The sequence below is a fragment of the Balaenoptera physalus genome (genome assembly GCF_965194825.1).
Source record: "Balaenoptera physalus genome assembly, chromosome: 13".
NCBI lineage: Eukaryota > Metazoa > Chordata > Mammalia > Artiodactyla > Balaenopteridae > Balaenoptera > Balaenoptera physalus.
This window is the reverse complement of record NC_138892.1, coordinates 11,376,210-11,402,857: the sequence shown is the minus strand read 5'-3', so window position 1 is coordinate 11,402,857 and position 26,648 is coordinate 11,376,210. Positions and strand designations below refer to the sequence as shown.

At 52.1% G+C, this 26,648-nt stretch overlaps 1 protein-coding gene across 1 annotated transcript; it reads right to left on the bottom strand.

Moving 5' to 3' along the window:
• Nucleotides 1-936: 936 nt before the first annotated feature.
• On the bottom strand, nucleotides 937-24,292 carry LOC309641306 (cytokine receptor common subunit beta-like). Its single transcript, XM_082421158.1, is given in 18 exon segments — nucleotides 937-2,160; nucleotides 2,164-2,231; nucleotides 2,234-2,928; nucleotides 3,588-3,691; nucleotides 4,564-4,621; nucleotides 4,842-4,932; nucleotides 5,968-6,130; nucleotides 7,100-7,239; nucleotides 11,178-11,335; nucleotides 11,497-11,632; nucleotides 12,186-12,197; nucleotides 12,200-12,353; nucleotides 12,436-12,587; nucleotides 16,315-16,482; nucleotides 16,929-16,989; nucleotides 18,157-18,284; nucleotides 19,259-19,485; nucleotides 24,212-24,292. Coding segments are annotated over 17 exon segments (2,610 nt in total). The 5' UTR covers nucleotides 19,335-19,485; nucleotides 24,212-24,292; the 3' UTR covers nucleotides 937-1,914.
• Nucleotides 24,293-26,648: the final 2,356 nt, after the last annotated feature.

Sequence of the window (26,648 nt, the reverse complement as noted above, 5' to 3'; positions counted from 1 at the left end):
GGGAGAGATGTGGATGTATGTACTACACCCCATGGAATACTATGTAGCCATTAAAAAGAAAGAATATTATGGAAAGATCTCAAAGATACATTAACTGGAAAAAGCAAGGTCCAGAACAATCTGTTGAGTAGAATCAAATTTTGTAGGTGGGGGGCCTGGAAGGAAGTAGTCAATCTAAGCTCAAGTTTATAAATGCAAGGGGGCACTTTGCAAGAGCACAGAGCAACCCACAGCAGGGGTTTCCTCTGGTGAGGAGACGGAATCAGGACAGTTTTATTCTACACCCTTTCAAACTGACTTTTTAAAGTTTATGTGTTACCTGTGTAAAATAAAACCATTATTTTAAAAATCATATTATTGTATCAAAAGCAAGGGAAGTGAAAAAGAAAAAAAGAAAGAAAATCAAATATTTATTTGTTATCACCATAAAAGCAGAGGGCCATAAGGTCAGGATTCTCAGATTGGATTACATGTGTTTTAATGCAGCTCTAGCCTGTTTTCAAGACACACACCCACACAAAGGGATTGAAAGTTGAAAATAATAGGATGGAAAAGGCAAATGCTAATAACAACAAGAAACTGCAGATGGCAGTGTTAATATCAGATTAAACAATATTTAGGGCCAAGTGTATTAAATAGGACAAAGAAGGATACTTACAATAAAAATAAATAACAACCTTGAAGATACAATGATCACAAACCTTTTAAAACTGAACGGCATGGGACAATCCATGAGGCAAATCCTTATAAATTTAAGAGAATCTGATAAAACTAAAATCTCAGTTGGCAAATGTAATATACTTGCTTCATATTTGGCAGATCACATAGATAAAATATAATTACAAGGATTCAAGGAACTAGCCCGGTACAAGGCACAGAGTAGACACTCAACAAATATGGGTGAGTGAATGAGAGAAATTATTTAAGAGCTGACACTTAGATAACATTTGATTTTATACCAGGCACTTTACTCTCTTAATCCTCCTGGGCACCTTGCGAGACGTGTATGATTATCATCCCATTTTACAGATGAGGGAGCAGAGGCACAGAGAGGGTTGGGAACTTGCCTAAAGGTACTAAGTTGCTGAGTTGGGGGTTGAACCCAGGCAATCTAACTATAGAATCGGAGCTATTTCCCTCTACTGCCTCTGGATACAACCTATATAAAACAATAATTAATAAGTGAGATTATATAGGTGAATAAGTATATTTGTAACTGTATAATATACAATATGTATATAATATATAAATAAAGATTATCTTTTCTTGCTTTTTTCTTTTATTCCTAAGGAATAGATAAATAGATGAATGATAGATAGATAGGTAGACAGATAGATATAGATGAATCAATCTACTTAGCCACAAGGAAAGTTTAAAGAAATTCCAGAGAGGAGGAATTCTGTATTGTATCATGGCTACATTTTCTGCCACAATACAACAAAACTAAAAATCAGTAACAGAGGGGAACAAAGAAGAATCTTGATTAATTGCTCATAATTAATCTTAATTGCGAGCAGTTTCTGCCCAATAATGGGCACAGGTATAGCTCTTGTTTGAGCCCTTGCTTCTACACCAAGGTCCTCAAAGTACCGTCCCCAGACAAACAGCATCAGTATCACCTGGGAACTCCTGAGAAATACAACCTAAGGGTCTCACCCAAAACCTACTGAATCAACAACTCTTGCTGTAACAAGCTCTGCAGTTGATTCTGGTGTATGATAAAGGTTGGGAACCACCGCTCTTTACTACGGTGTCTCCTCTGACACATGGAAAGTTCTGGGGAAGGAGCCAGGGGATGAAAGGCAGATGCAGAGCCTCAGCTGAGTCAGAGGAAGCAGCTAGACCTCTCCAGGCATGCTGTCACTCCTCAGTGGTGCTGGATCCTGCAGTGGCTTCACCCTTTGAAGATCTGAGTTATACTTTGTCCCTCACACTCAGCCTGGCATGGGCATCTTGACCATGGTAACTTAGTTCCAGGAGTTTGCCCTGGAGAGGTACCTGGCATACTCCAAAGCTGGAGGGGAGGGAAGAGTCACCTACACACTTCAGGATGAGGAGCCTCTTGGGCGGGTGGGAAGGCTGGGCACACATCTCTCTGGGGTCCCCTGGGATCAGGATAGGGCTGTTGACAGCAGGAGGCACAGGACTGGCCAGAGGGGGCTAGGGAAACTGGTCCATACTTGGAGGGAGATCCACATAGCCCTCAAACTCTGGCTTTAGAGGGCCAAGGATGCAGGGAGCCCATCACTCAGTCCAGGATGGAAGTAGGGGTGCTGGTCTGAGGGGAGGCCCAGAGGGGAAGCCTGGGAGGCAGATGGGGCCCCAATGGGCAAAGTGAACATCAGATCTGCAGTGGTGATGTAACCAGTGGCCACAGTGCCTTCCTCAGGACCCCGAGAGCCAGTGGGCAGACCTGGGGGGGCCCTGTCCTTCAGGCCTTGACCACCGACCATCACCCCAGGCTCAGGAGGGGCAGGGCCTGCCCCTGACTCCAGGGAAGGGCTCCCCTCGGTGCCTGGGCTGGACCTCAGGTCCGCATCCCTGGCTTTGCCCGGCCCCATCACCTGGGCCAGTGGGACCAGCTGCACCTGCCCCGCTGTGGGCAGACACAGGTGCTTCGGGGACTCTGGGGGCTGCGGCTTCCTGCTCGTGCCTGTCCGTAGGGGTCCCTGCTGGCCCACGATGTCAGGCAGGGAGCGGCTGTGGGGCGGCCCCAGGTAGGGGCCATTGAAATCAAAGCCGGAAGCCTGGCTCTCAGGCCTGCTCGAGGGGGTGGCCAGCTCTGGCGGGGGCCGGGGCGGCTGCTCCGTGGGGAGGTCCGAGGTGACCAGAGTCATGTCAGGCTCAGGTGATGAGTCACACGCATCTTTAGGGTCCTCTGTGGTGAGAGGGGACACCTCACTGTGCCCGAAGTCTACAGGGGACGCCCTGTGGGGAGAACAAGGGCAGGGACATTGGCACCACCCTGGAAAGATGCCTCAGCTTGTGCACAGGGAGCCAGGAGGTGGGATGGAGGCCGGGCTCCCCCCAGCTCACAGAAAACGCAGAGCAGGGTGAGGGAGCCGGCCCGGAACAGGCAACGGGCGCTCCTTCAGCCTCCCTGTGGGTCTCCCCCTCCAGCCTCCGTGCTCTCCTTCAAGGTCACGCTCTGCCAGCTGTGGCCCCTCCCACCTCCCGCTCCTTGCCGTCACCCAGCGTCAGCGCCCAGCCTGGGCTCGGCCATGCCCTTGGCCTTCACCTGCCCCACCTGCGGGTGAGTGGTGAGCCGGCCGCTCAGGTGCTGAGGCCACGAGGTTTCGCAGATCCTCTGCCACCCAGTGGGGCCGAGGCAGCGTGGAGTCTCCCTGGGCGGCAGGGCCGGGGGAGGTCATCTGCCCCAGTCTCCTGCTTCTGGCCCCGACCCTCCCTAAGCTGGGAATCGGGAAGCTCTTCCCTCCATCCAGCCGGGGCACCTCTTGCTTTAGTGCAGCCAACCTCCAAGGACCTGTTCCTGTTGAGACCCAGGCCGAGGCCGCCTCCCCCGAGCCCCCCATGTGCAGGAGGGAGCCACCGTCCCACCCCCCAGGGAACCCTCGCCCAACACTCACCCCTCCGGCTGAGGGCAGCTGCCGCCCCAGAGCCCCCTGTGTGCGTGGCTCCCGCTGCCGACGACGTGCATGCTGTGTGGGAGCCGGAGCCCGGCGCGCCCGTTCTGGGGGGAGAGAGGGCGTTCGTGCCTGTGGGGTGGGGGCACCCCAGGAGGTGAGGTGGGGGCAGGGCCTTGAGGGTGGCGAGGGTTCGGGAGCCCCCAGACGTGGCGGCATCTCAGCATGGGCAGGACCGACCACGCCCTCCTGACACCAGGAACACAAGGCCAGAGAGGGGCTGGGACTTCGCAGGGGCCCTGGGACATCAAGGACGGGCAGCCTGTTCCCACGAGGACGCCCATCTGCGCTGTCCCTGTCTCCATGCTCACCCCTAGTCTCCTCCACACTGGCCGTGAGACCCTCCCAAGGCAGTCCTGGCCCTGCCTGCCTGACCAAAAGGCTCCTGCTCCCCACGTGCCGGTGCCCTCCCCGGGGTCCTCTCAGCCTCCCGTGCTGCGCCCCAGACTCACCGCCCACGCCCCTCAGGTCCCTTCTCCAAGGAGTCTTGTCTCCACCCTCCACTCGCCTTCTGCCAGCAGTGGCCTCTCCCACCTGCCACCACCCTCCATCCTCCAGAGCTCAGCGCTGCTGTCCTGTCCTGGGGAAGCCACGTGGCTTCCCACCATCCCCCCTGCCCCCGATGTGACTAAGGCTCTCCTTGCGCCCCCTGGGTCCTGGCAACCCCACGCCAACCCTCTCTGCTGCTCCACGGGAGTCCCCGCGGGCGGGGTACCCTGTGCATCGGGGGGGCCCAGGGGATCGCAGTGCTGGGCTTGCAGGGGCCGGCCCGGCTCTTAGAGCTTCCCAGCCCCTGCCCTGGCCACATACCACCCCTACTCAGGGCCCACCGGAAGGGGAGGAGGACACGGGCGTGGGGACGTGGGCGCAGGAGCACAGGGGGTCCGGCAGCTCCGCCGCCCTCACAGCCTGCCCCTACCTGGAACAGGTGGCTCTTGCTGGGGCTGGGGATTTTCTCCTCCCACTTCTGGTTCAGCCTGGAAAGACAGCAGGGAGGTGACCGCTGCCCAAGACCTCAGGGCAGCTGCCTGGTGCTCATGTACAGAGGTGAAACTAAAGCCCAGGGAGAGGGCAGCTTTGACCAAGGCCCCACAGGGTGTGAGTTGCAGAGCAGAGAGTGGAGAAAGTCAGCTGTGGGGTCTCTGGCATCGTCTGGGGCCCTGGGTAGCGCCCGCCCCCATCTTGGAGTCGCCTTACCTGTACCCGTAGACGCCACAGAAGCACAGGGACACGAGCAGGATCAAGGTGCTGATGACCAGGATGAGCGCCAGGACCCACATGGGCAGCACTTCCAGGCAGCCAGGAGGAAAAAGGAGCATTAACTTTCGGGGAGGGAAAGGGCTGGGGGCTCAGGAGATGAGGTGAAGTTGCTGCCTTGGCATGCAGAGGGGAAGAAGAGGCCAGAAACAGACTAAGAAGAAGAGGGCATTTGTCTGAGCCACCCACAGTGCTGGATGGCTGGCAGGACACAGAGGGTTAGATCCTGTCCAGTAGCAGGTGTTGCTGTAGGTGGGCAGTGACTGCAGCCAGAGGCAATCATAGGGCACTTCCTGAAGGTGGCAGCATACAAGGTGGTCGTCAAGAACAGGGAGGACTGGAGAGGCCGAGACAGGGAAAGGGGTGATGGTGGAGGAACCAGAAGGTGTAAAGGCCCATCAGGGGCCCTCACAACTCTCCGCTTGGCCTCAAGCCCCTCAGAGGCTGGGCGCCTCCAGGACTCCCCTGGTCTCCTTCCCTTAGGTCCAGTGGCCCAGCCCTTCTTTCTGCTTGGCTGGGGTCCTCTTCCTCGTGCTCTTTCCCTGCTACGGCTGGCTGAGACTGGGGACCTTGCTGCCAACACTTTTTCCTCTCTCTGCCACCACCTCCCGGACCTTGTTCTGTACTTGTCTCCTGGTGACCGCTATGGTGATGGTGACAGATAAATGAAATTAGCAAGTGCAGATTCAGGGAAGGTTGAGAAATCAGACCAAAACTTTCCAATCCCAGGCCCCAGTCTGTAGTTCTTCATGGTAACAGAAAACTCGGGCTGAGTGGTCCCTGGGTAGTAGCTGCCACAAAAGCTAATGAAAGCATGGGCCATATTAATAGAGGGCTAAGGTCCAGGCTTAGGGAGACCTGCTGGTGAGACGTGCTCTCCTCTGCCCTCTCGAGACCTCACCTGCAGTCTGTGTTGCACACCGGGTGTCACTTTCTCATGTCTAATGACACCTGGCAGGGAAGGATGCTAGCCTGGGGTGGGGTTACATCTCATGTCCATATCACCCCCATCCTCTGCCCAGTGGGGCTGTGCCTGGAGGGGTGAGTGGGGGCCGGGAGGACATACCCCACTCAGTGTCCCAGGAGCTCTCCTCACTCCACTCGCTCCAGATCCCGTTGTAGCCTTGGGGGTCAGGTTTGACTCTCACTCTGGCCTGGTACCTGGTGGCAGGCTCCAGAGGTGGCAGGCACATGCTGTGGGCGTTCTGGAAGTCCTCTGTCTTGGTCTCCTGTGGGTGCAGGTGTGTGAGCAGGTGTGCTGAGGTCTGGTGCGCGTGGGCACAGCTATGAAGCCCTCCCGCCTCAGCACCCCAGATCTCCTGCTGCCCATCAGTCGTCACCTTGTAGTCACATCCCCAGATCTGAGGCGGCATCACTCCCACCGCGGAGGACCACACTCCAGTGCCCACAGAGGGGCGGCACCCAGACGGGATCAGGGACAGCACCTCTTGCAATGCGCCCCGTGACATATGACAACACCGAGGCCCAGAAACCCTGAGGAGTCAGTCACCATGTCCCCCCTCAGCCTCCCAGCTCCTCTTGGGACAGCCTGGACCCTAATTATGGCCTTCCCAGGAGTGCAGTGCAAGATGACTGGACTCTGGACCCTTAGACAGATGTTCAGGAGCCCAGGGGCCACTTCCAGCTCCATCACTGACACACCCCCTTCTGGCCTCAGTTTCCCCATTTCCAGCCTGAAGGTCCGGGGCTGGCTCCGAGGTTTCTGAACTGGCCTCTGTGGAGCCCCAGGTTCTGCCCACAGGCCCTGATGGATACCTGGGGGTGGGGGCCAGATACTGAGTCCCAGGCTGGAGCCCTGCCCGCCTCGCAGGGAGCAGCTCTCCTCTTAGCAGCTGCACATTTGCATTCTGGATGAGATTCTCGTGAAGAAATGCCCCCTTTATGACTTTTGAAAACCCTTCCTCCAGCTGTCTCTCGTCCTGATGTCTACACCTCCTTTGCAATTCAGGGTCACGTGTTCATTTCAGCCAAGTTCGCATCACCTCTGAGTCTCAGTTCCTTCCCCAAGGGAAGGATAGTGACCTGCTGACTGCACAGGGGCATGACCGCCAAGTCCCAGTGGCTCCCGCTGACTGGGCACCTGCTGGGAGCCAGGAACCTGGCCGGTGGCACTCTCCCTGGTCTTTCTCGCTTCCCCCTTCCCCCATCCAGGCCACTCCTCGGGCACAGGCCCTCACCTCCCATGAGGCTGCTTCTTTCTTGTACTGGACCTGGAGGATGAGATTTATGCGTTTGTCCTGCATTTTTCCTTCTTTCCAGTGCAGGGTGTAGCCATCTCTGCCCTTGGTCACGTTGAGGGTCAGGCAAGCCATCTGGACTGCAGGGAGGGAAACTTTTAGAGAACGCTGTTTCTAACATTCCTCTGGTGGAACAATCCTTGTGTTCCAGGCTGGTCACAGGTGCCCTCTCCACTGGTCCAGGACCCCAGGTCCCACCATCACGGGTCTCTGTGCCCCTACTTGGGGTGCCAGCATCTATCATGGCCAGACCAACTCCTCCCTGGGAGATGCTGAGATAAGCTGCAGTGTGTTGATCAGTAATGAGGTGGCTGGGTTACTGGTTACTCACAGTAGCTGAAGAAGCCGCATTTGACAATCTGTGCCTTTTACCTGAAATTGACGTGGGCTGAGTCAAAGTCACCACTTTGATAGCATCTGTTCCAGGCACCTGCCTTTTATGCTGCCTTGAGAAGGGAAGGTGAACAGAGTTTCAGGCCCTGGAACGGTGCCCTTCTCCACCCGTGGCTCCAGCCTGTCTTCGCTTGGCTGCCCCTCATGAGGGTTTGCCGGGCATGGGACAGACCCCTGTCCTCCAGAGACAGGACACAGGTACAGACTGCCCATCTCGAGAGGGAACTCGGAGGTGCTCACTGCGGACACACCATCCAGGCTCTGAGAGGCCCATCCCCTCATTAGTACTGGACACAGGCCAGGCTGTTCCAATGGCCCTGTGCCCACCCCTCCCTGAGGCTGACTCTCGGGGCAGGATTTGGAGCTGCCATGATGAAAGGACCAGAGAGAGGCTGTGGAAGAATAAACAACGACCCCCGAAAGTATCCAGGTCTTGGGGCTTCCCTGGTGGTGCAGTGGTTGAGAATCTGCCTGCCAATGCAGGGGACACGGGTTCGACCCCTGGTCTGGGAAGATCCCACATGCCGCGGAGCAGCTGGGCCCGTGAGCCACAACTACTGAGCCTGCGCGTCTGGAGCCTGTGCTCCGCAACCAGAGAGGCCGCGACAGTGAAGAGGCCCGTGCACTGCAATGAATAGTGGCCCCCACTCGCTGCAACTAGAGAAAGCCCTCATGCAGAAACGAAGACACAACACAGCCAAAAATAAATAAAAATTTTAAAAAAAACAAAAAAACACAACTGTTTAAAAAAAAAAAATAGTATCCAGGTCCTGCCCTGGAACTTGCTACCTTACATGGCAAAATGGACTTTGCAGGTGTGATTAAGTTAAGGATGCTGTGATGGGGACACGATTATCCAAGTGGGCTCTAAATGTAATCACAGTGGGGGGAATTCCCTGGCGGTCCAGTGTTTGACTCTGCACTTCAAATGCAGGGGGCAGGGCTTCAATCCCTGGTCGGGGAACTAGGATCCCACATGCTCTGTGGTGTGGCCAAAAAATTTAAAAATAAATAAATAAAATTAAATTTTAAAAAATAATATAAATGTAATCACTGGGGTCCTTATATGCTGGTGGCAGGAGGGAGATTTGACTACAAAGAGAAGGCACTTGGCAGGAGCAGAAAGAGATTCAAAGATGCTCCCTTGCTGGCTTTGGAGATGGGGGAAAGGCCAGGGGCCAAGGGATGCAGCTCTAGAAGCTGAAAAAGGCCAGGACATGGATTCTCCCCCAGAGCCTCCTGAGGGACTGTGGTCCTGCCGACTCCTTGACTTCAGCCCAGTGAAACCTATTTCAGTCTTTTTTATTATTGTGGTAATTTGTTGCAGGAGCAATGGGAAACTAATACAGAAGCCGAGGATTCCAGCCCAGGCTCTGCATTTGATGTGTCAGTTTATCCAGTTACCACCGGTCTCAGCGCCAGTTTCCGCATCTATGAAACAAAGACCACGGTCATCGCTCTTCCTCCTGCTCAGGACCGGGGTGAGGGCCACGGGACAGAATGGTGAGTCTGAGCCTTCTACCAGCTCACCACTGGCCCATAACTGGGATGAATGGTATCAGATGGGGAAATAGCTTGTTTACTGGGTCCAACAGGACAGCGCCGGCCTGATTTATCCCAGGACAGCGGATCTGAGATCTCTTAGGGTTCAGGCTGTACAGAAACTGAAGGATCATCTGGCTTTTGCAGGAGGCAATGCTCCCAGATTTTTTTGGAAGGGGGAGGGGAAGAGAGGCAGGATCTCAGAAGGGAGAAGAATGCAGCCTCCAGAGTCAGACCTGGGCTTGAACCCCTGATCTCCTTCTTTCCATTGTGTGACTGGGGCCTCCCTTTACAGACATAGAAACTGGGCATTAGCAAAGCCACCCACTGGGGAAGCTGGAGACTTCAGACTGGGTCTACCTGGCACACCTGCTGCCCTTAACCAGGGGCTGTGTCTCTCACAGTTAAAAGGACAGAGCACGGAACACTCTGCGATATTGAAGTGCTAGGCAATATGTACATGCACAACTGAATCACTTTGCTGTACACCTAAAACTAACACAACATTGTAAATCAACTATACTCCAATGAAATTAAAGTATTTGTTTAAAAAGTGCTAAGCAAATACAAGAGATTGCTTTTCTTTGGAGTCATCAAAGTACAGCAGGGACAAAAATAATTATTACTGTTACTATTTAATTTTTAAATAATTAATTTAATAATTTATTATTATTATAAGAAGAAGAAAAAAAAGAAGATCCTATTTAGCTACATTGTTATTTTTTATCCCTGTTTTGCTTCAAAGGCCTCAAGAAGAAGGAACTCCTTCCTCCTACCCCTCACCCCTTCCCACACCAGCCCTGGCCCCTCCCTTCCCCATCCCCATCCTAAGAAAATCCATGGGGTGTAGATTGAGGCAATGAGGGAGGGGGGAGCCTTGGAGGAAGGGAGGGTGGGCAAAGGACAGAGAGCGGACAGGAGGTGGGGAGAGACCTGTACTGTCAGGCAATGTTTGTACCTTGATTCAACACACTTTGAGGGCCTACTGTGTGCCAGGTGCTGCTCTGGGGAACAAAGCAACGTCCCTGTCTTGACAAAGCTGACACGATAGATAAATATACGTCAGGTGGTGATAAGTACTGTGGGAAAAGAAAGTGGGGTGACCCATGATTTCTGGGTTGGGTGCTATTTTATATAAGCTTTTCAGAGAAGGTTTCATACAGATTGTGACATTTGGGCAAAGGCCTGAAGGAGGTGAGGGAGGAAGCCATGCAACTTGAGAGAACAAAGGGAAGCAGGTGCAAAGGCCCTGAGGCAGGGGTGTGCCCAGAGAGTCTCCCAATGTGGAGGAGGCCATGAGGCTGAAGTCAAGGGCCGAGGGGAGTAGGTCAGAAAGGTCTTGTGGGCTGTGACAGGGATCTTGTTATTTCCTCTGTGCAGGAGGGGAGCTCTTGGAAGGTTTGGGGTAGAGGAGGGGCATAATTTGGTTATGTGTTAACAAAATCAGATGGGCTGCTGATTGGGAAGAGACTGAAGGGACTGCAAGGATGGGAGAGGGAGACCTCACTGCACTAAGGCCTGCAGTAGACACATGGTGCAATTCTAGGTGTATTAAAAAGATCGAGGTGACAAAATTTGCTGGGAGACTGGATGTGGCATTTGAGAGAAAGCTATGACGAGGAGGATCCCAAGGTTTCTGGGTAAAGCAACTAAAAAAGACTTACCATTTAGGGAAGTGGGGAGGATATGGAAAAGCAGGATAAGAGAGACAAGGGACATACATTATGGAGCATGTTAGGTGTAAAATAACACTGGACATCCCAATGGACATGCTGAGAGGGCAACTGAGACTGAGTGGTATCAGTTGCCAAAGGTCTGGAAACTCAGATTGAGAACACAGAGCAAACGAATGGGGAAAGTATTTTCAGAATTGGACTGATGTGTTATCAACCACATCATTTATATATTTTTTGAGAATTTAAACATTAGACTTGCTCCTGTTCAGTTTGGGTTGCTGGACTGCATTTCATGCAAAGTGACAGACATGAAGACTGGGCCATGAGGAACCCTGAGTTTCTACGGGTCACAAAGGAAACAGTGCTGTCACAAGACTCTCCATGCAGAAGGCTGGGGGCAAACTCACTGTTGTCTGAGCTCTTTATAAGTTTCTCTTCCTCCTTTGGTCGAACAGAGACGATGTACTGGCTGTGGTTCCTGGGGTCAGGCACGGGAATCTGGCAGCAGTGCCGGACGTAAGGGCTGCTGGTCTCCTCCGTCTGCACTGGGGAACATTCTTCCTCCCTGAGGATCACGGCACAGGCGAGGGCAGGGGGAGGCAGGGCCACATGAGGGATGACACCTCCGGATGAACTGTGGCATCTGCTGGGCCCCCAGGGGCAGGAGGAGGCCTGGAGAGGGCTAGGCCTAGAGGAGCAGAGGGGACAGAGGCAGGGGACACTCACCTTGCATTGGGGCCGGACTTGTAGAAGAGGGTGAAGAAGACCGAGCTGGCCACCTCGGACCTCACTTCCCAGGAACAGCTGAGCAGGGCAGCCCCGTCGAAGAAACACTGGAGGTTCTGGGGCTGGGACTCATTCCCTGGGAGGGAGATAGTCCCTCATTCAGTCCTCATTCAGTCATTCCCTAACCCTCAGTGGGCCCACCATGAGGCTCATCACAGAGAAATTATGGGCATTGGGGCCAAAAAGACCAGGGGTTAAACTCAGCCCGAAGGGCCAGCTGTGTAAGCACAGCTCAGAGAGTGAATTCTGTGAGCCTTCACATACCCCTGTGCAAAGCTGGGAGGGCATGTCAGCCTCAGGGTTTGGGAATTTAACACAATCACGTTGATATGTCTGCATATGGTGCAGCTCTCACGAAAACACAGATGCTCATATGCCATTGTGATTAAATTGTAATTGTTCCTCCACAGAAAGTGGGCAGCAAACTGGGGCCCAGAAGTGAGTAAGATGCAGCCGCTGCCTCTGCAGAGTCACAGTAGGGACGGGGTGGGCCAGGGAAGTCACTCTGAACGCATGGCTCAGAGCCTCCGTGGATCCCACGGCGCGGACCCCTGGACGCCTTCTGTCCAGGAGCTGTAATGAGCTGCCCTCCCCACAGGGGGGCGCCGTCCCTATTCCGACTCTGTTACCTGGTTGGAGGCCCAGCGAACCTCCGTGCTCCACTGGCTGGGCCGTCCCGAGAGCCCCGAGCCCGGGGCTAGCCTGGTGCGCACTCGGGCCACATAGGTGCTGCTGGGCATGAGGTGCTCTGGCCCCAGGATGGCCCGGGAGGAGCTGGAGTAGATGGTGGGCGCGTCCTGGGGGAGAGAGGGGCCGCTGGAGCAGGGCCGGCTGGGCCAGGTCCCCGTGGGTGCAGGGCACAACTGGTGGCGTCCCTACCTCCCAGGAGTCCTGAAGCCGCCTGTAGACCACCTCAAACTCCAGGCTGGACAGCCAGTGGCTCTGGGAACCCCCATGGGCCACACTCCAGGACAGCAGGAAACCGTCCCCGGCAGCACGGATGTTGAGGTCCTTGGGTGCAGGGGGCTGCACTGCAGGGAGAGGAAGGAGAGGGTCCCTAAGGGGCTGGACGACTGTGTGGGAGGTTCAGGGCCTGCAGGGCCCACGTGTGGACAGACCTGGGTTCCAGGCCAAGCACGGCCCCCACAGACTGAGCGACCTTGGACAGACCCCTCACCTCTGTGGGCCTCAGACCTTCATCTGCTACATTGTGAGGATTCAATGTGTATGTGAATGAAGACGTGCAGATTGCTGGGCGCACAGAACATAAGCTCCGTACAAAGTGCCGGCAGTTACACTCCAAGTGGAGCTTCCTTCTGTCCCCACTGCCCATGAGGAGCTCTGTGTGGCCTCCTTCCCAGCAGAGGGCGCTGTGACTCATGTTACTCCCTCTCCTGTCCACACCTTCTTATTTCCAGTGTCCAGTGTCATCCTGCACTTCTCAGTGCCCAGCAGACATGTCTCCTCCCCTAGGACTTTCTTGGACCCCCTCCCCCAGGCAGAATCCCTTGCTCCTTTTCCTGCCCCACCATAGCCCTTTGTATGATCCTTATAGCCCTGGAGGATATAGATGCTTCCACATCTGTCCCCTCAAGTAGTCCAGGAGCTTGTGGATATCAGGGGTGGGGTCCTGACCCCCTTGCCTCTCCCCAGGGCCTGAGATGAGTGGTTCACTGAATATGGGGACAAAGTGAATGAATCAATGAAGGAATCAATGAATGAGTACATGTAGGTCCACCTTCAGAGACTTTTCATGAAATCATTCCATCACCAACAGCAAGCAGACACCTGCTGGGACCTACAGGGTTGGGTGCGCAGATTCATCCATGAATGGCATGGCTGCAGACTTCCTGAAGCTTCTATATCTGAATGCTGAGAGATGACTTTCCAACACAAAAAATTCCACAAGAGCCAAACGAGATGTCAATATTCTATGCCGGACAGGGGACAGGGCATGATAGAGCGTGTCAGAGCTGGAGCCTCAGAAAATCTTCAGCCCAGAATGGCAGATCCAGAGCACCGCTGCCCCAGCCCCAGCCACAGCAGGCATCACTAATCAATCATGCACTCCTAGCCCCTGAGCCTGTCATGCAGTGGGACTCCTTGTCAGCCTGAAGCTCTAGGAAGCTGCTCCCAACTGAACAGACTGGGAAACCAATGGAAAACCTATTCATCCAACCTGAGAGATGTAGTCCACGAGCTCATTTCACAGATGGAGGTGACAGAGGAAGTGAAATATCCAGATCTCCACATGTGTAGCTTCAGAGCAGATCAGACACACATATGTCCCCTCCCTGACTCACTGCCAAGCTTTGGGGGCCTAGAACTGACATCCTGACTTAGGGCATGCTCTAGGAGGCCAAGCACTATGGTGCCCCATCCCTGAGTTGTCTGGTCTCCTCCACCATGAAGCCTTCTCTGGTTATCAGACTGTAAGCCCAGTGGGGGCAGGGATACTGCCTGAGCACTTCAATGCTCTCCTGGCCTATGTAGGTGCTCAGTGAAGGAGCAAATTAATGAATGAATCCCTTCTACTCCCTATGATTTGCGCTTCCATCTTCTTTTTATGGTCTGCTCACTCCAACCTAGCTCTCACCTCCCACCTTAAACCTCACTCCCATGGCGCACTTACCCTCACCTCTCCTGGCTTCCTCACTCATCTGACCTGTGATGCTCTCTCCCCACTCTTATCTGGAGCAAGGATTGTTAAATTTTGGCCCGAGGGACAAATCTGGCCCACGGCTTGTTGGGAGCTGAAAATGGATTTTTACATATTTTTTTACAGTTTTTTTTTTAATCAGAAAAATATTGTGCCACACATCAAAATTCAATGAAATTCAAATTTTTGTCTATGAAGAAAGTTTTATCAGAACACAGCCAACATATTTTTTTAATTTTTAAATTTAATTTTATTTTTTATACAGCAGGTTCTTATTATTTTTTATACAGCAGGTTCTTATTTTATACATATTAGTGTATATATGTCAATCCTGATCTCCCAATTCATCCCATACCACCACCACCCCAGCCAAGCCAACATATTCATTTATGTGTTTTCATGTCACAATGGCAGAGTTGAGGATTTGCCGCTGAGACCATTTGGCTGCAAAGCCTAAGATATCTCCTCTCCGGCACTCCATAGGTGTTTGCTGGCCTTGGATAGAGGGTGACCCCTAAACTCCTTTGCAGGACACAGAAGCCCGTCCAGGTCAGGCCTCTGTCTCCCTTGCCCCTCTCCTTCCTACCTCTGTCCAGTCCTCTTGAAGTTGATGCTCTGGAGACACAATTATTAGCAATTTTACCAACCAGCCTCACCCTCTAAGTCGCCCAGCCTTTGCACACACTGTTTCCTTAGCCAGGGATGCTCTTCCCACTCTCCTCCCTCCCACCCTGCAGATCTCCCTGCCAAGCTCCCTGCTTGGGGAAGCCTGTCCTGACCTCCCAGGGGCTCCTTGTCCACTGCCCCTCGGCACGTGGCACACACCCACCTTCAGTAAGTGATTACACCTGACAACATCTGGTGTGTCCTGCCCTGTACGCTCTGAGCTCCACCGGGACGGGACTCCTTCTCATCCGTCAGACACATGTTTGGGACATCATTTGTAGTGAATTCACCACTGCCTAACCCATCCCCTCCTCCAGGCAACAGCTCTGTGCTGCTGTGATGATCAGAGGCAGGAAACAAAGGCTGGAGCCCCTTCCCCATCCGACACTTGCAAGGAGCAGCTAAGTCAGACCTTCCTGGGTCTGAATTTCAGCTCTGCCCACAGCCCCTGTGAGGCTGTGGGCATACACTGCCCTCTGTCTGTTTTATCCCCAAATAGCAGTAACAATACTATCTCCTTTTTTTTTTTCCTTTAAGTTTTTTGGCCACTCCACATAGCATGTGGGATCTTAGTTCCCCAACCAGGGATCCAACCCACGTCCCTTGCACTGGAAGTGCAGAGTCTTAACCACTGGACAACCAGGGAAGTCCCAATACTATCTACTTTGGTGGTGTTTTGGGATTGAAATAAGAACCAGCAGTGTCTGCTGAAAGCCCGGATAGGCATGGTTTTGGCCATGTGAATGTAGACTTTCATAATAGGACTTTCATTTTCTATTTAGCCTCGTTCTCAGAAATAATTTCCCCGAATGCATGAGTTCAAAGTTTTGGTTATATTTCTTTCTAACATATAGTTAAATAAAATCTAACTATATGAAACTGTCATCAACACCCACCCAAGACCATTGACTTTCTTAGGCTCTGTGGACACGCAGCGCACACACTGGGGGCCATGCAGCGAGGGCAGTAAGGGACCGACCTCCATCTCCAACATGCAGAGAGCACTTGGCAAGTCCGGCCCATCACCGTCATGACGGCTCATGGTGGCCCTTTGGAAAAGTTAGGTAATTTCCCTGGGTCTCAAGTGCCTCATCTATAAAATGGGTTGTCACAGACATTGCAAGAGACCAAACTGATGAAAGATTTGCAAGCTATAAAGTTTGTATCTGAATAGGAAGGACTGTGCTTCTAGAAGGGAAGCCTTCAGGGTTGGAAGGCAATGGCTTGGCAGGGCTGGAGCATCAGGGGCGGGGGAGGTACCTTTGGCTGGGGCTCCTCACCTTGAACCTGCCCCAGCGCCTCCATCTAAGGAGACCATATCCTCTTCTCCCAAGAACCAAACCCATCTCAAGCTGGTGTCTCCACCCCTTGAAGGCTCTTACTTCTTGGTCCGCCTCTCGCACCGCTGTCCACACCGGAAGCCCAGACCTCACCGTGCTGGCTCAGAGTAACGGTGGGCTGGGTACCCAGAGGCCGGTCTGGTCGGAATGAGAAGTAGTCATAGTCAGCAAAGGCAGAGCTCCGGTGGGGGATGATGAAACTTTGGGGCACACAGCGGGGACGAGGGCCGTCACTGAGATCGCAGGACACTGGCTGCGAGGCTGTCCTGCCAGGAGGGGACACAGAATGAAGAAAAATCACTCATTCACAAACATTGCTGAGTGGTTCCCATGTGCGAGGTTTTGTCCAGGGCCAGGGCGGGGCGGTAGGGGGAGCTGGTAGGGAACGAAACACACACAAATCCCTGCCTGCAGAGCCAACATTCTGGTAGAGGGAGACACACCTGAAACAACTGGATAAACTATGTCATATGTCAAACGGAGGAAACTTTACATAGGTCCGGCAGGGAAGGGGCAGATGGCGTGCAACGTGCAGTGGGCAGTCAGGGAAGGCGGCCTGAGCAGGTGATGTTAGCGCTAGAGCATCCTGCCGTGCGGAGCGTGGGGTATCAGGATGAGTGAACAAAAGAGATCAAGAGGCTAGGGAGGCGCAAGGCACACCTGGGAGTGGACTGTCTTGGAGGTCGAGGGGAGCACGGTGGGGTCACCTGTGCCAGGTGATGTGGATGGGTCAGGTAAAGAAGGCTGACAAATGACCATTAGGCTCAGCTACACGAGGACACAGATGATCTTGACCAGGGGGGTTGATCGACGTGGTGGGAGGGAAATCCTTACTGGAGCAGGTTCTAGGGACACAATGGGAGAAGGCAGTAGAGTGTTGATGGGAAGGGAAGCAGAGGAGAGAAGGGCCCGGCTGCAGGAGAAGGGGCTCAGGAGGCTCCGGAGCTGCAGCCTGGTTGGCATCTGAAAGTGGATCCCAGGAGAGAGTCCGTTGACAGCATGGGGACAGTGGGGACTGTGGTGGCAGCGACGTCCTTGAGCAGCAAGACCAGGTGGGAGCCCGGCTGCAGCCTCAGACAGCCTGGGACAGGGCAGATCCTGCAGGGCGGGGCCAGGAAGGCAGCAGACGTGTGAGGTGGGGGGCTAGGGGTCGGGGTGGGGGGATCTGTTGTCCCTGAGCAGAAGGAAGTGGGTCACAGCTAAGGGTGGGAGGTGGGGTGGGGGCTGAGGACAGCGGACAAGGGAGACTGAGGCTCCCGGGAGGGCAGGAGGGAGAGCGGGAGGGCAGTGACGCCGTGGGGTGAGAGCGGCTCCTTCCCAGGGGCGGCCTCCAGGGGACGCCCCAGACCCTGTGATGCCAGATGTTTCATTATTTCTATTATGGTGAGTCAGACTCTCACCAAATCCCAGAATGGTGGGAGCACATTCCCTAATGGGGTAGGCCCCGGAGACCAGGTGAGGAGAGAGGAAAAGCCACCACTCTGGAGGTGGCAGGGCCCGGGGGGCGCGTGGAGCCCAGCCATGCAGGCTGGACGCAGGACACTGGTCCCGCTCAGGCCACTTCCCCACCGTGTGGCCTGGGGGAGGGACCTCACCTCCACGGCCTCGGTTTCCTCATCTGTGAATTGGGCATCATATCTCTGCCCACCTCACAGGGAGGATGAACCAAGATCGATTGCTGCCTGGTGATCTTGTTCAGTTGTGACAAAACAAGAGAAGATTATCACCATCACCATCATAACAACGATATTAACACAGGAGGGTTTTCCCCCAAACCTGACGTCAGACACCAGCCCGCGGGCCTGGCAGGCCGCCTGGTGGGGCAGCAGCTCCTGGGCAGGGGCCTCCCCGCCCCGCCCCCCGTCCAGCCCCGACCCCGGCACAGTCCCCACAGCAGAGGCCCTTCCTGCCCTCCGGCCCCAGGCCTGGCCTCACTCGCCTGTTCAGCCTGCGGTGGAGGGTTACGTTGACCAGCCGCTGGGCGTCCTGGGTGTCCGCCCACCTGCAGACGATGCGGCTGGTGTAGTCGTTATGGCAGCGCAGGGTCTGCAGGGGGAAGGTCCCTGACAGGGGGAGGCAGAAAGGGGGTCACACCTCTCCCCTCCAGATGTCCCTTGTCACCGCCCCTCCCAGCCCCTCCTGGTGTGTGGCACTGGGGAGGCATCTCCCAGAGTCCGGTAGAGGCTCCTGGAGGCCAGACAGAGGTCCCCAGGAGCCCTGGGCGGGGCTGGGGGCTCTGTAGCTATGAGGGTGCCAGCCGCGGACCCTCCTGTCTGCACAGAAACACATAGTCTAGTTGATTCACAGTATATGACCTGAGCCCCCGCCTTGCCCTGCTCCTGGAACAGGGTCCCTCCCACCCCAGGGTGGGGACGTGCATCAGGCACAGGCCCTGCCCCTGGGCCCCTGGGTGGGTGCAGCCTGGGAGCAGAGGCACAGACCCGCCCCTAAGGGGCAGTGTGGCAGGGCCCTACTCTGGGACGTCCCCACCCTGCTCTCGTGGTCAGCTGCTGGGAAAGGGAGCGTGGTCTCCAGGGTTATCAGGGGAGCCAAGTTCTCAGCGAGCCGTTGGGGAGGGGGGTTCACGGGCCTGAAGAGCCCGGGGAGCATCTCAGCAGGTCCTCCAGGCAGGAGGAGAGACCCCCAGGCCGAGGGTCCCCAGGAGCAAGGGCGCTGAGGTGGGAATTGGTTAAGGCCGTCTAGGTGCTGGTGTCTGGGGGTGAAGGAGTGTCAGGGAAAGGACTGGAATGGTCAGCCAGGAGGTCAGAGGCCTCAAATGCCGCAGGGAGAAATGTGGGCAGAGAAGCCACACAACCGGAGAGGGCCTTTACAGGAGGCCAGAGAAGAATGAGCGGGAGTGTGGGAGGAGGGAAGAGGGGACTCCAGGGACGACCAGGAGAGAAGAGAACCAGCAGGGGTTGCGGGGGGCAAGGAAGGAAGGGAGGGAAGGCTGGAGCATAGGGTCTGGAGCTTCCTCTGGGATGGGGCCCAGCAGTGGGGAGGGGGAGGGAGAGGGGGAGGGAGCGATCGGGCTCACCTTGGGCCCCTGCCACGCAGGGCCCCCAGCAGAGCACCAGCAGGGCGAGGGGGAGCAGCCCCCGGGTCAGCGCCATCTCTGGAGCAGGGGCCGGCTGGCCGGCACACGTGGGGTCTTCTGTGGCCGAGCTGAGAGTCAGAGATTCTGTCCACTTTCCTTCTCCTGGGAGCCTCCATCCAACAGTGGGGATATTATCCTTCCTTTACCAGCCAGGTTTGTGATTGCTTCTAGTTTCCAAAATTAGATTAATAGTATATTGTTTAGCAATACATGGCAAACGTTTAAGGAAAAACCAAGGAAAGATTGACATAGAATTCAGTATAAAAGTTATCTCCCACCTTGGGAAGCGGTAGGAAGGAGGACCTGATTGAGATGGCGTTTGCAAGGAGGCAGCAGTGTTTGTAAGTACAGAAAATGATCATGTTTTATACGCCCTCAGCATCCACCTTCAACTCTGTCCCCCTATTTCTCTACTTCTGGGCTAATCCACAGTCTTGGCTAACTCTAACCCTTCACCTACCCACCCCCCCCGGCACAGCTGGACAAAACCACAACAATTAGTCTTATTTTAAATATTTGACGATGGGGAGGAGGGATAAATTGGGAGTTTGAGATTGACATGTACACACTACTATATTTAAAATAGATAACCAACAAAGACCTACTGTATAGCACAGAGAACTCTGCTCGATATTCTTTTTTTTTTTACTGTTTTTGGCCACGCCATGTGGCATGTGGGATCTTAGTTCCCTGAACCTGCACCCCCTGCATTGGAAGCGCGAGTCTTAACCACTGGACCACCAGGGAAGTCCCTCTGCTCAATATTCTGTAACAACCTAAATGGGAAAAGAATTGGAAAAAGAATAGATACATGTATATGTATAACTGAATCACTTTGCTGTACACCTGAAACTAACACAACATTGTTAATCAACTATACTCCAAAATAAAATTTAAAAATTTTAAAGTATATTTGACTATGATGCAGGAGTGCTGCCAGACCCCCATCCCACACTTACCCAGTCCGCTCTCTCTCCCAATCCTAGGAGGTGATTTCATACCTTCTCCACTCCCCTCCAGTTCCACTATACCCACTCCCACTCTCAGCCTCCACCTGCTTTCTCCCTCACTAGAAAAACTGATCAGAAAAACCTCCTCCCCCACCCCACAGACTCCCATCACCAGCGTCTGCCCTCATACACAATGCGCCCTTGCCTATTGCCACCAATGGACTCTTCGTGCTCTTATCTAAAGCCAAGCCCCCAACTAGTGCACAGGATCCGTCCATGCTTGCCTAGGCAGAGACATGGCTCCAAGAATTCTCCCTCCCTCTCTCTCTCCTACAGCATCAGTTTGGGTCTCACTACCGGATCACTCCCATCAGCTCACAACATGCTGTAATTTCTTCCATCTTAAAAAAAAAAAAACAACCTTTTTTCTTGGTCCCACTTTCCCCCACCACTTACACCTTATTTGTCTTCCCTTCTTTGCAATGAAACTCATTCAGAGTTGTCTGCATTCAGCATCCTTACTGCTCTCCATCCATTCTGTCTTTAATCAGGATTTTGCCTTGATTTTGTCCCATTGCCAACATCTTTGGCTAAGTCTTCATCAGATCTCATCTGGAATTGTGGGAAAGCCTCCTAAAGTTTCCCATTTCCATCCTCATCTCCCCTCATTATTTATTCACAATATGGAAGCCATAAGCAGATGTCAATTCTAATAAAAATTAGCCAGTGTCTCCCCTGTTACAATTAGAGTTAAAGCAAAGTTCTTCCAAAGGCTCACAAAATCTGCCCTCGCCCATTACCTCTTTGATCTCCTTTCCTACTATTCTCTAGATGCTTTCCTAGATCACTGTGCTCCAGCCCCACTGCCCTCCTGAGTATTCCTCAAATACTCCAAGCTTGCTCTTCCCTCAGAACCTTAGCGCTGGCTGTTCCCTCTTATTGGAATGTTTTTCCCTTAGATATCCACATGGCTAACTGCCTCACTTCTTTCAAGTTTCTGCTCAAAGAGCACCTTCTCAATGAGACATGCCTCGACCCACTTCCTCCCTCCTCCAAATTCTGGTGTCTCTTACCCTGACTAGCACATGTTATTTTCTAGCACACTATACGATATACTAATTTAGTGTGTTTATTGATTCTCCCTCCCCACTAGCTCCATTTCTTTCCATCATTTTTCTCTCCCCACTTGTTCTGTAAGGGCAAATTTCTTTTGTCTTCTCTTTTCACTGATGCATCCCAAGTACCTAGAACGATGCTCGACACATATTTGTGCGATAAATAAATTTCTTAGTATGAATAATGGGTAGCCAGTTGTTCAATTTTATCATTTTTTCTTAAACTGTACTTACAAGTTTTCATACTCTTCTGTATGTACAAAATAAGATGTTTAACTTAAAAAAAAAACTAGAAAAAAAAGAAAGAAGTTGCTAACTAACAAGTAGTAAGTAGCTAAATTGCTGAAAACCAGTGCTAAAAGGAAAATCTTCAAAGCAGCCGGAGGAAAAAGACACATTACAGGACTTCCCTGGTGGCACAATGGGTAAGAATCCACCTGCCAATGCAGGTGACATGGGTTCGATCCCTGGTCCAGGAAGATCCCACATGCCGGCCGTGGAACAACTAAGCCCATGAGCCACAACTACTGAGCCCTCGTGCCACAACTACTGAAGCCCATGTGCCTAGAGCCCATGCTCTGCAACAAGAGAAGCCACTGCAATGAGAAGCCTGCACACCACAACAAAGATTAGCCCCCACTCACCGCAACTAGAGAAAGCCCGCACACAGCAACGAAGACCCAATGCAGCCAGAAATAAATAAATGTATTTAAAAAAAAGACACATTACATACATAGTAATAAAAATAAGGAAAATAATAGACTTCTCATGAGAAACTATGAAACCAGGGGACAATAGAAGGAAATATTAAAAGTGCTAAATGGGGGGGGAGGGAACCCTGCCAATCTAGATATCTACATCCAGTGAAAATATCTTTCAACAACAAAGATGAAATGCAGACATTTTCAAACAAACCAAAGCTGAGGGAATCATTGCCAGCAGACCTGCACTATGAGAAATATTAAAGGAATCTGTTTAGGATGAAGGAAAATTATATTAGATGAAATTTGAATCTGTATAAAGGAATAGGGTGCCAAAAATGATAAATATTAAAAAAATTCTTGAAAGACACAAACTGCCAAAACTAAATCAAAAAGAATTATAAATTTTGGATAAGCCTATATCTGCTTAAATGTTGAATTTATAATTAAAAACCTTCTCACAAATAAAATGCCAGGCCCAGATGGCTTTACTGATGAATTCTAATGAATAATACCAATTCTACATGAACATGAAGGAGGGAATACTTCTCAACTCATTTTATGAAGTCATCAATACTCTTACAGCAAAACCAAGCAAAGACAATACAAGAAAAGAAAATTACAGACCAATACCTCTTATGAGCATAAACACAAAAATCCTTAACAAAATATTATCAAGTTGGAACCAACAATATATAAAGAAGGTAATACACCATGACTGTGTAGGGTTTATACCAGATATGCCAGGTTGGCCTGACATTTGAAAATCAGTCAGTATAATTTTACCACATTAACAGACTAAAGGAGAAAATCATATGATTATCTCAATACACACAGAAAAAGCATTTGACAAAATTCAACACCCATTCATGATACAAAATAATTTCGTCAAGCTGATAAAAGGCATCTATGAAAAAGCTACAACAGCTTCCCCCCACCAAGATCAGTAACAAGACAAGAATGTTATACTTCCATTGCTATTCAATATTTTGCTGGAGGTCTTAGCCAATGCAATACATCAAGAAAAAGAAGTAAAATGCATACAGATTGGTAAGGAAGAAATAAAACTGTCTTTATTCACAGCTGATACTCATGCACACAGATAATATTAAGGAAACTATCAAAGAATAAAAGTTATTAGACCGGGCTTCCCTGGTGGTGCAGTGGTTAAGAATCTGCCTGCCAATGCAGGGGACATGGGTTTGAACCCTGGTCCGGGAAGATCCCACATGTCGCAGAGCAACTAAGTCCATGCACCACAACTACTGAGCCTGTGCTCTAGAGCCCACAAGCCACAACTATTGAGTGCATGAGCTACAACTACTGAAGCCCACATGCCTGGAGCCCGTGCTCTGCAACAAGAGAAGCCACTGTGATGAGAAGTCCACACACCGCAATGAAGAATAGCCCCCACTTACCGCAACTAGAGAGGGCCTGCATGCAGCAACAAAGACCCAATGCAGCCAAAAATAAATAAATAAAATAAATAAATTTTTTAAAAAAAGCTATTAGACCAAGTGAATTTAGCAAAGTTACAGGATACAAGGTTAATCACACAACATTTGGGGGAAATGAATGGTTGGTGCTCAAGAAGAGTAAATGTCTTACACAATGTCTCTGGGACAACCCTCGCAACTCCTAAATTGAGCTCACCACACCACACTGAGCTTTGAGCCTGCATAGAGAGAATCTCCAGCTTCCACCTTTTATATCCCTCTTCCTCTGCCCTCACATTCCTCATATGTACACACACACACTGCCACACAAACACACACTTCTAAATCTATGTGTCAGAGCTGGAAAGGGTCTCAGAGATTGTCAGCTCCAATACTCCTATTCTAAAGATGAAGAGACAGAAGCCCAAAGTGGGGAGAGAATATTCTCACTGTCACCAAGGCTTTAGTGGCAAAGCAAGGGACAGAACACAGATATCTGACTCCAGAGCTCTCTCCTCCAACCCCTCATTCCAATGCCTGCTTGAGAGATCAAGCCCTAACCTCTCAAGTCCCCAGAGCATGCCTACGCACTCAACATCCCCAGGCTCTCCCGATCCTTTCTATCCCAGACTCCCACACTTGCCCTGCTCTCCACCCCGCCCTTCAGCCTGCCCCTGAAGCCGGGCCATACCTCCTTGTGCCGGGACAGTTGGACCTTCTGCTGGAATCTCCAGGCAGCAGCCAAGGAGCCTCTCAGTCTTCCTATTTATGCTGACGTCATTAGGAACCAGAGAAGCAGAAAGAGGAAGCGGGGCTGGCCCTGGCCTCCTTCCACACAAGTGACTCTTCACAAGATTGCCCAGCTTCTTAGAATTGTGGACACCAAGATATCAATTTTTTTTTCTGAGCCTTACTTACTTCGCAAATGTTGTTCCTTCTGCCAGAAGTACTTCTACCTTCTGTACTTTGTTTCCCTGTAAACTTCTAAACATCCTCTGTCAGCCCAATGCACAGTTCCTTCATGCAGCTTCTCCTGACACCCCCAGGGGGATGCAGGGGGAGGTGGCTGCAATACCCAGAGCAGGTGAGAGCCCAGAGCCACAGGGTCCTGGCCTCGATTCCCACCTCCACCTGCTCAGAGTGTGAGTACTGTGAACTGGATTGAGTCCCCCACAAATTTATATGCTGAAACCCTAACAACCCCAATGCAACTGTATTAGAGATATGACCTTATGGAAGTAATTAAGGTTAAACGAGGTCATAAAGATCCTGATTCAATAGGATTAGTGCCCTTATAAGAAGGTGCACCAGATGGACTTCCCTGGTGGTGCAGTGGATAAGACTACGCGTTCCCAATGCAGGGGGCCCAGGTTCGATCCCTGGTCAGGGAACTAGATCCCACATGCATGCCGCAACTAAGACCTGGCACAAACAGATAAATAAATAAATAAAATTAAAAAAAAGAAGGTGCACCAGAGAACTCTCTATCTCTTTATCTCTATCTCTCTTTCTCTCTCTATGAACCTCAAAGGGGTTTTGAAGGAATCAAGTGAGATGACGCAGGGTGCATGATAACCCAGTCAGTGGTAGCTGAAAGTGCTTTTATTCTCCTTAGTTGTTCTCCTTCCCTGCACCCTCCCACACCGTCCTATAGTCCTCAGTTTTCATGTCCAGCCCCCAACCTTGTTAATATCTCTTTCCTTGGCTATCTGCACATGTCCTGTCACAGAGGTGGCACTCAGGACTCTGTGTGTGGAATGCATGAACAAACAAACAAGTAAATGAATGAATAAATGAATGAGTGACTCCTTGAGGACAGAGACTCCAGAGCCCACACCTTCTCCCCTCTCTCTGGTTCTATCCAGCCAGACCCTGGGCTGGGCCCATGAACTGGGGAGCCTCACTTGATGATAGAATGAGCTGGGTGTTGTGTGTAGACCATAGTGATGGGCACACTGAGTCCTGATGTTCAGAATTCAGACACTGATATCCTGCCTTCTTCCTGGGATGGTGAGAAGGGCAGGGAGGAGGAGAGGGAAAGAGTGGGCACTTGGCATTCTCTTATGATGATTCTTTGTTTCCTTTCTGCCAGGAAGGGCACGTCTGGCCAGATCACTCTCTGGCCCTCCTGCATGTGTGCGATCACCATCCTGGCATGGAGGGAACATTCCAGGGTTCAGTGCAGGACACGCGGTATCTGAGCTGGAATCCTGGAATCCTGTCCCCAGGATTTTTTTTTCCTGCTGAGCACTCTCCCTCAGCTTCCTGGAACCCCTAGGCTGCCCTGGGAGCCCGGGAAAGTGCCATGCACAGGGCTGGCCTGCAGGAGCTCAGTCTGGAGGTGTGTTAAGCAGAAGTAGGAAGATGCTCCTCAAAGCATGTTTGCTCCTCTACGTTCTCCCCCTCCCGCCACCCCTGAAACATCAGGGCCCGGGAAGACCAACACGGGTGCAGGGTCTGCCAGGGATTTCTGCTGCCTGGGAATTTAGGAAGCTCCATCGCTACCCTTGTCACCCACCAAGAGAACCCTGAGCCACTCACACTGCTGGTGCCTCGCCTGGTGGGTGAAGGTGTCTCTCAGCCTCCCAACTCCCTGCGTACCAGGAGCTGAGTCCCCTGGCCAGGCTGCAAAGAAGTGGGAAGTGGGAGATGGAACACAGGAAGTTATCACAGCAAACTTTAAAATACTCCCTTTTAAAGATATATTAAAATATTAAACAATAAAATATCTAAAAATTGAATAATGATAAGGGAGCCTTGTGGGAGGTCCTGGGTGTGACTACAAGAATCAACGTTTGTAAAGGGGCAAAAGGCTTGTGTGTTTGAACATTTAGGCTTAAGATAGAGCCATAGCAATTCTTTGTGGGAAAATCAACTTGAGGTCTCCTTACATGTGGGCAGGTGGGTGGAGGTGAATTCAGGCTGACAATTAAACGATGAGATTTACGTGGATTCACGACAGAAATGGTGAGCTGCAGAGAAGGCTGGTTGGAAAGTCAGGACCTGAGAAGTCGCAGGGAGAAGCATGTACTCTTTCCCGGGTCTCAGGGCTGCAGTGTGAGCCTGAGCTCCTAACTGGCTGCCGCCTCTGCTCCAGGAAGCCCTCCTGGGATTGGAGCCAAGATCAG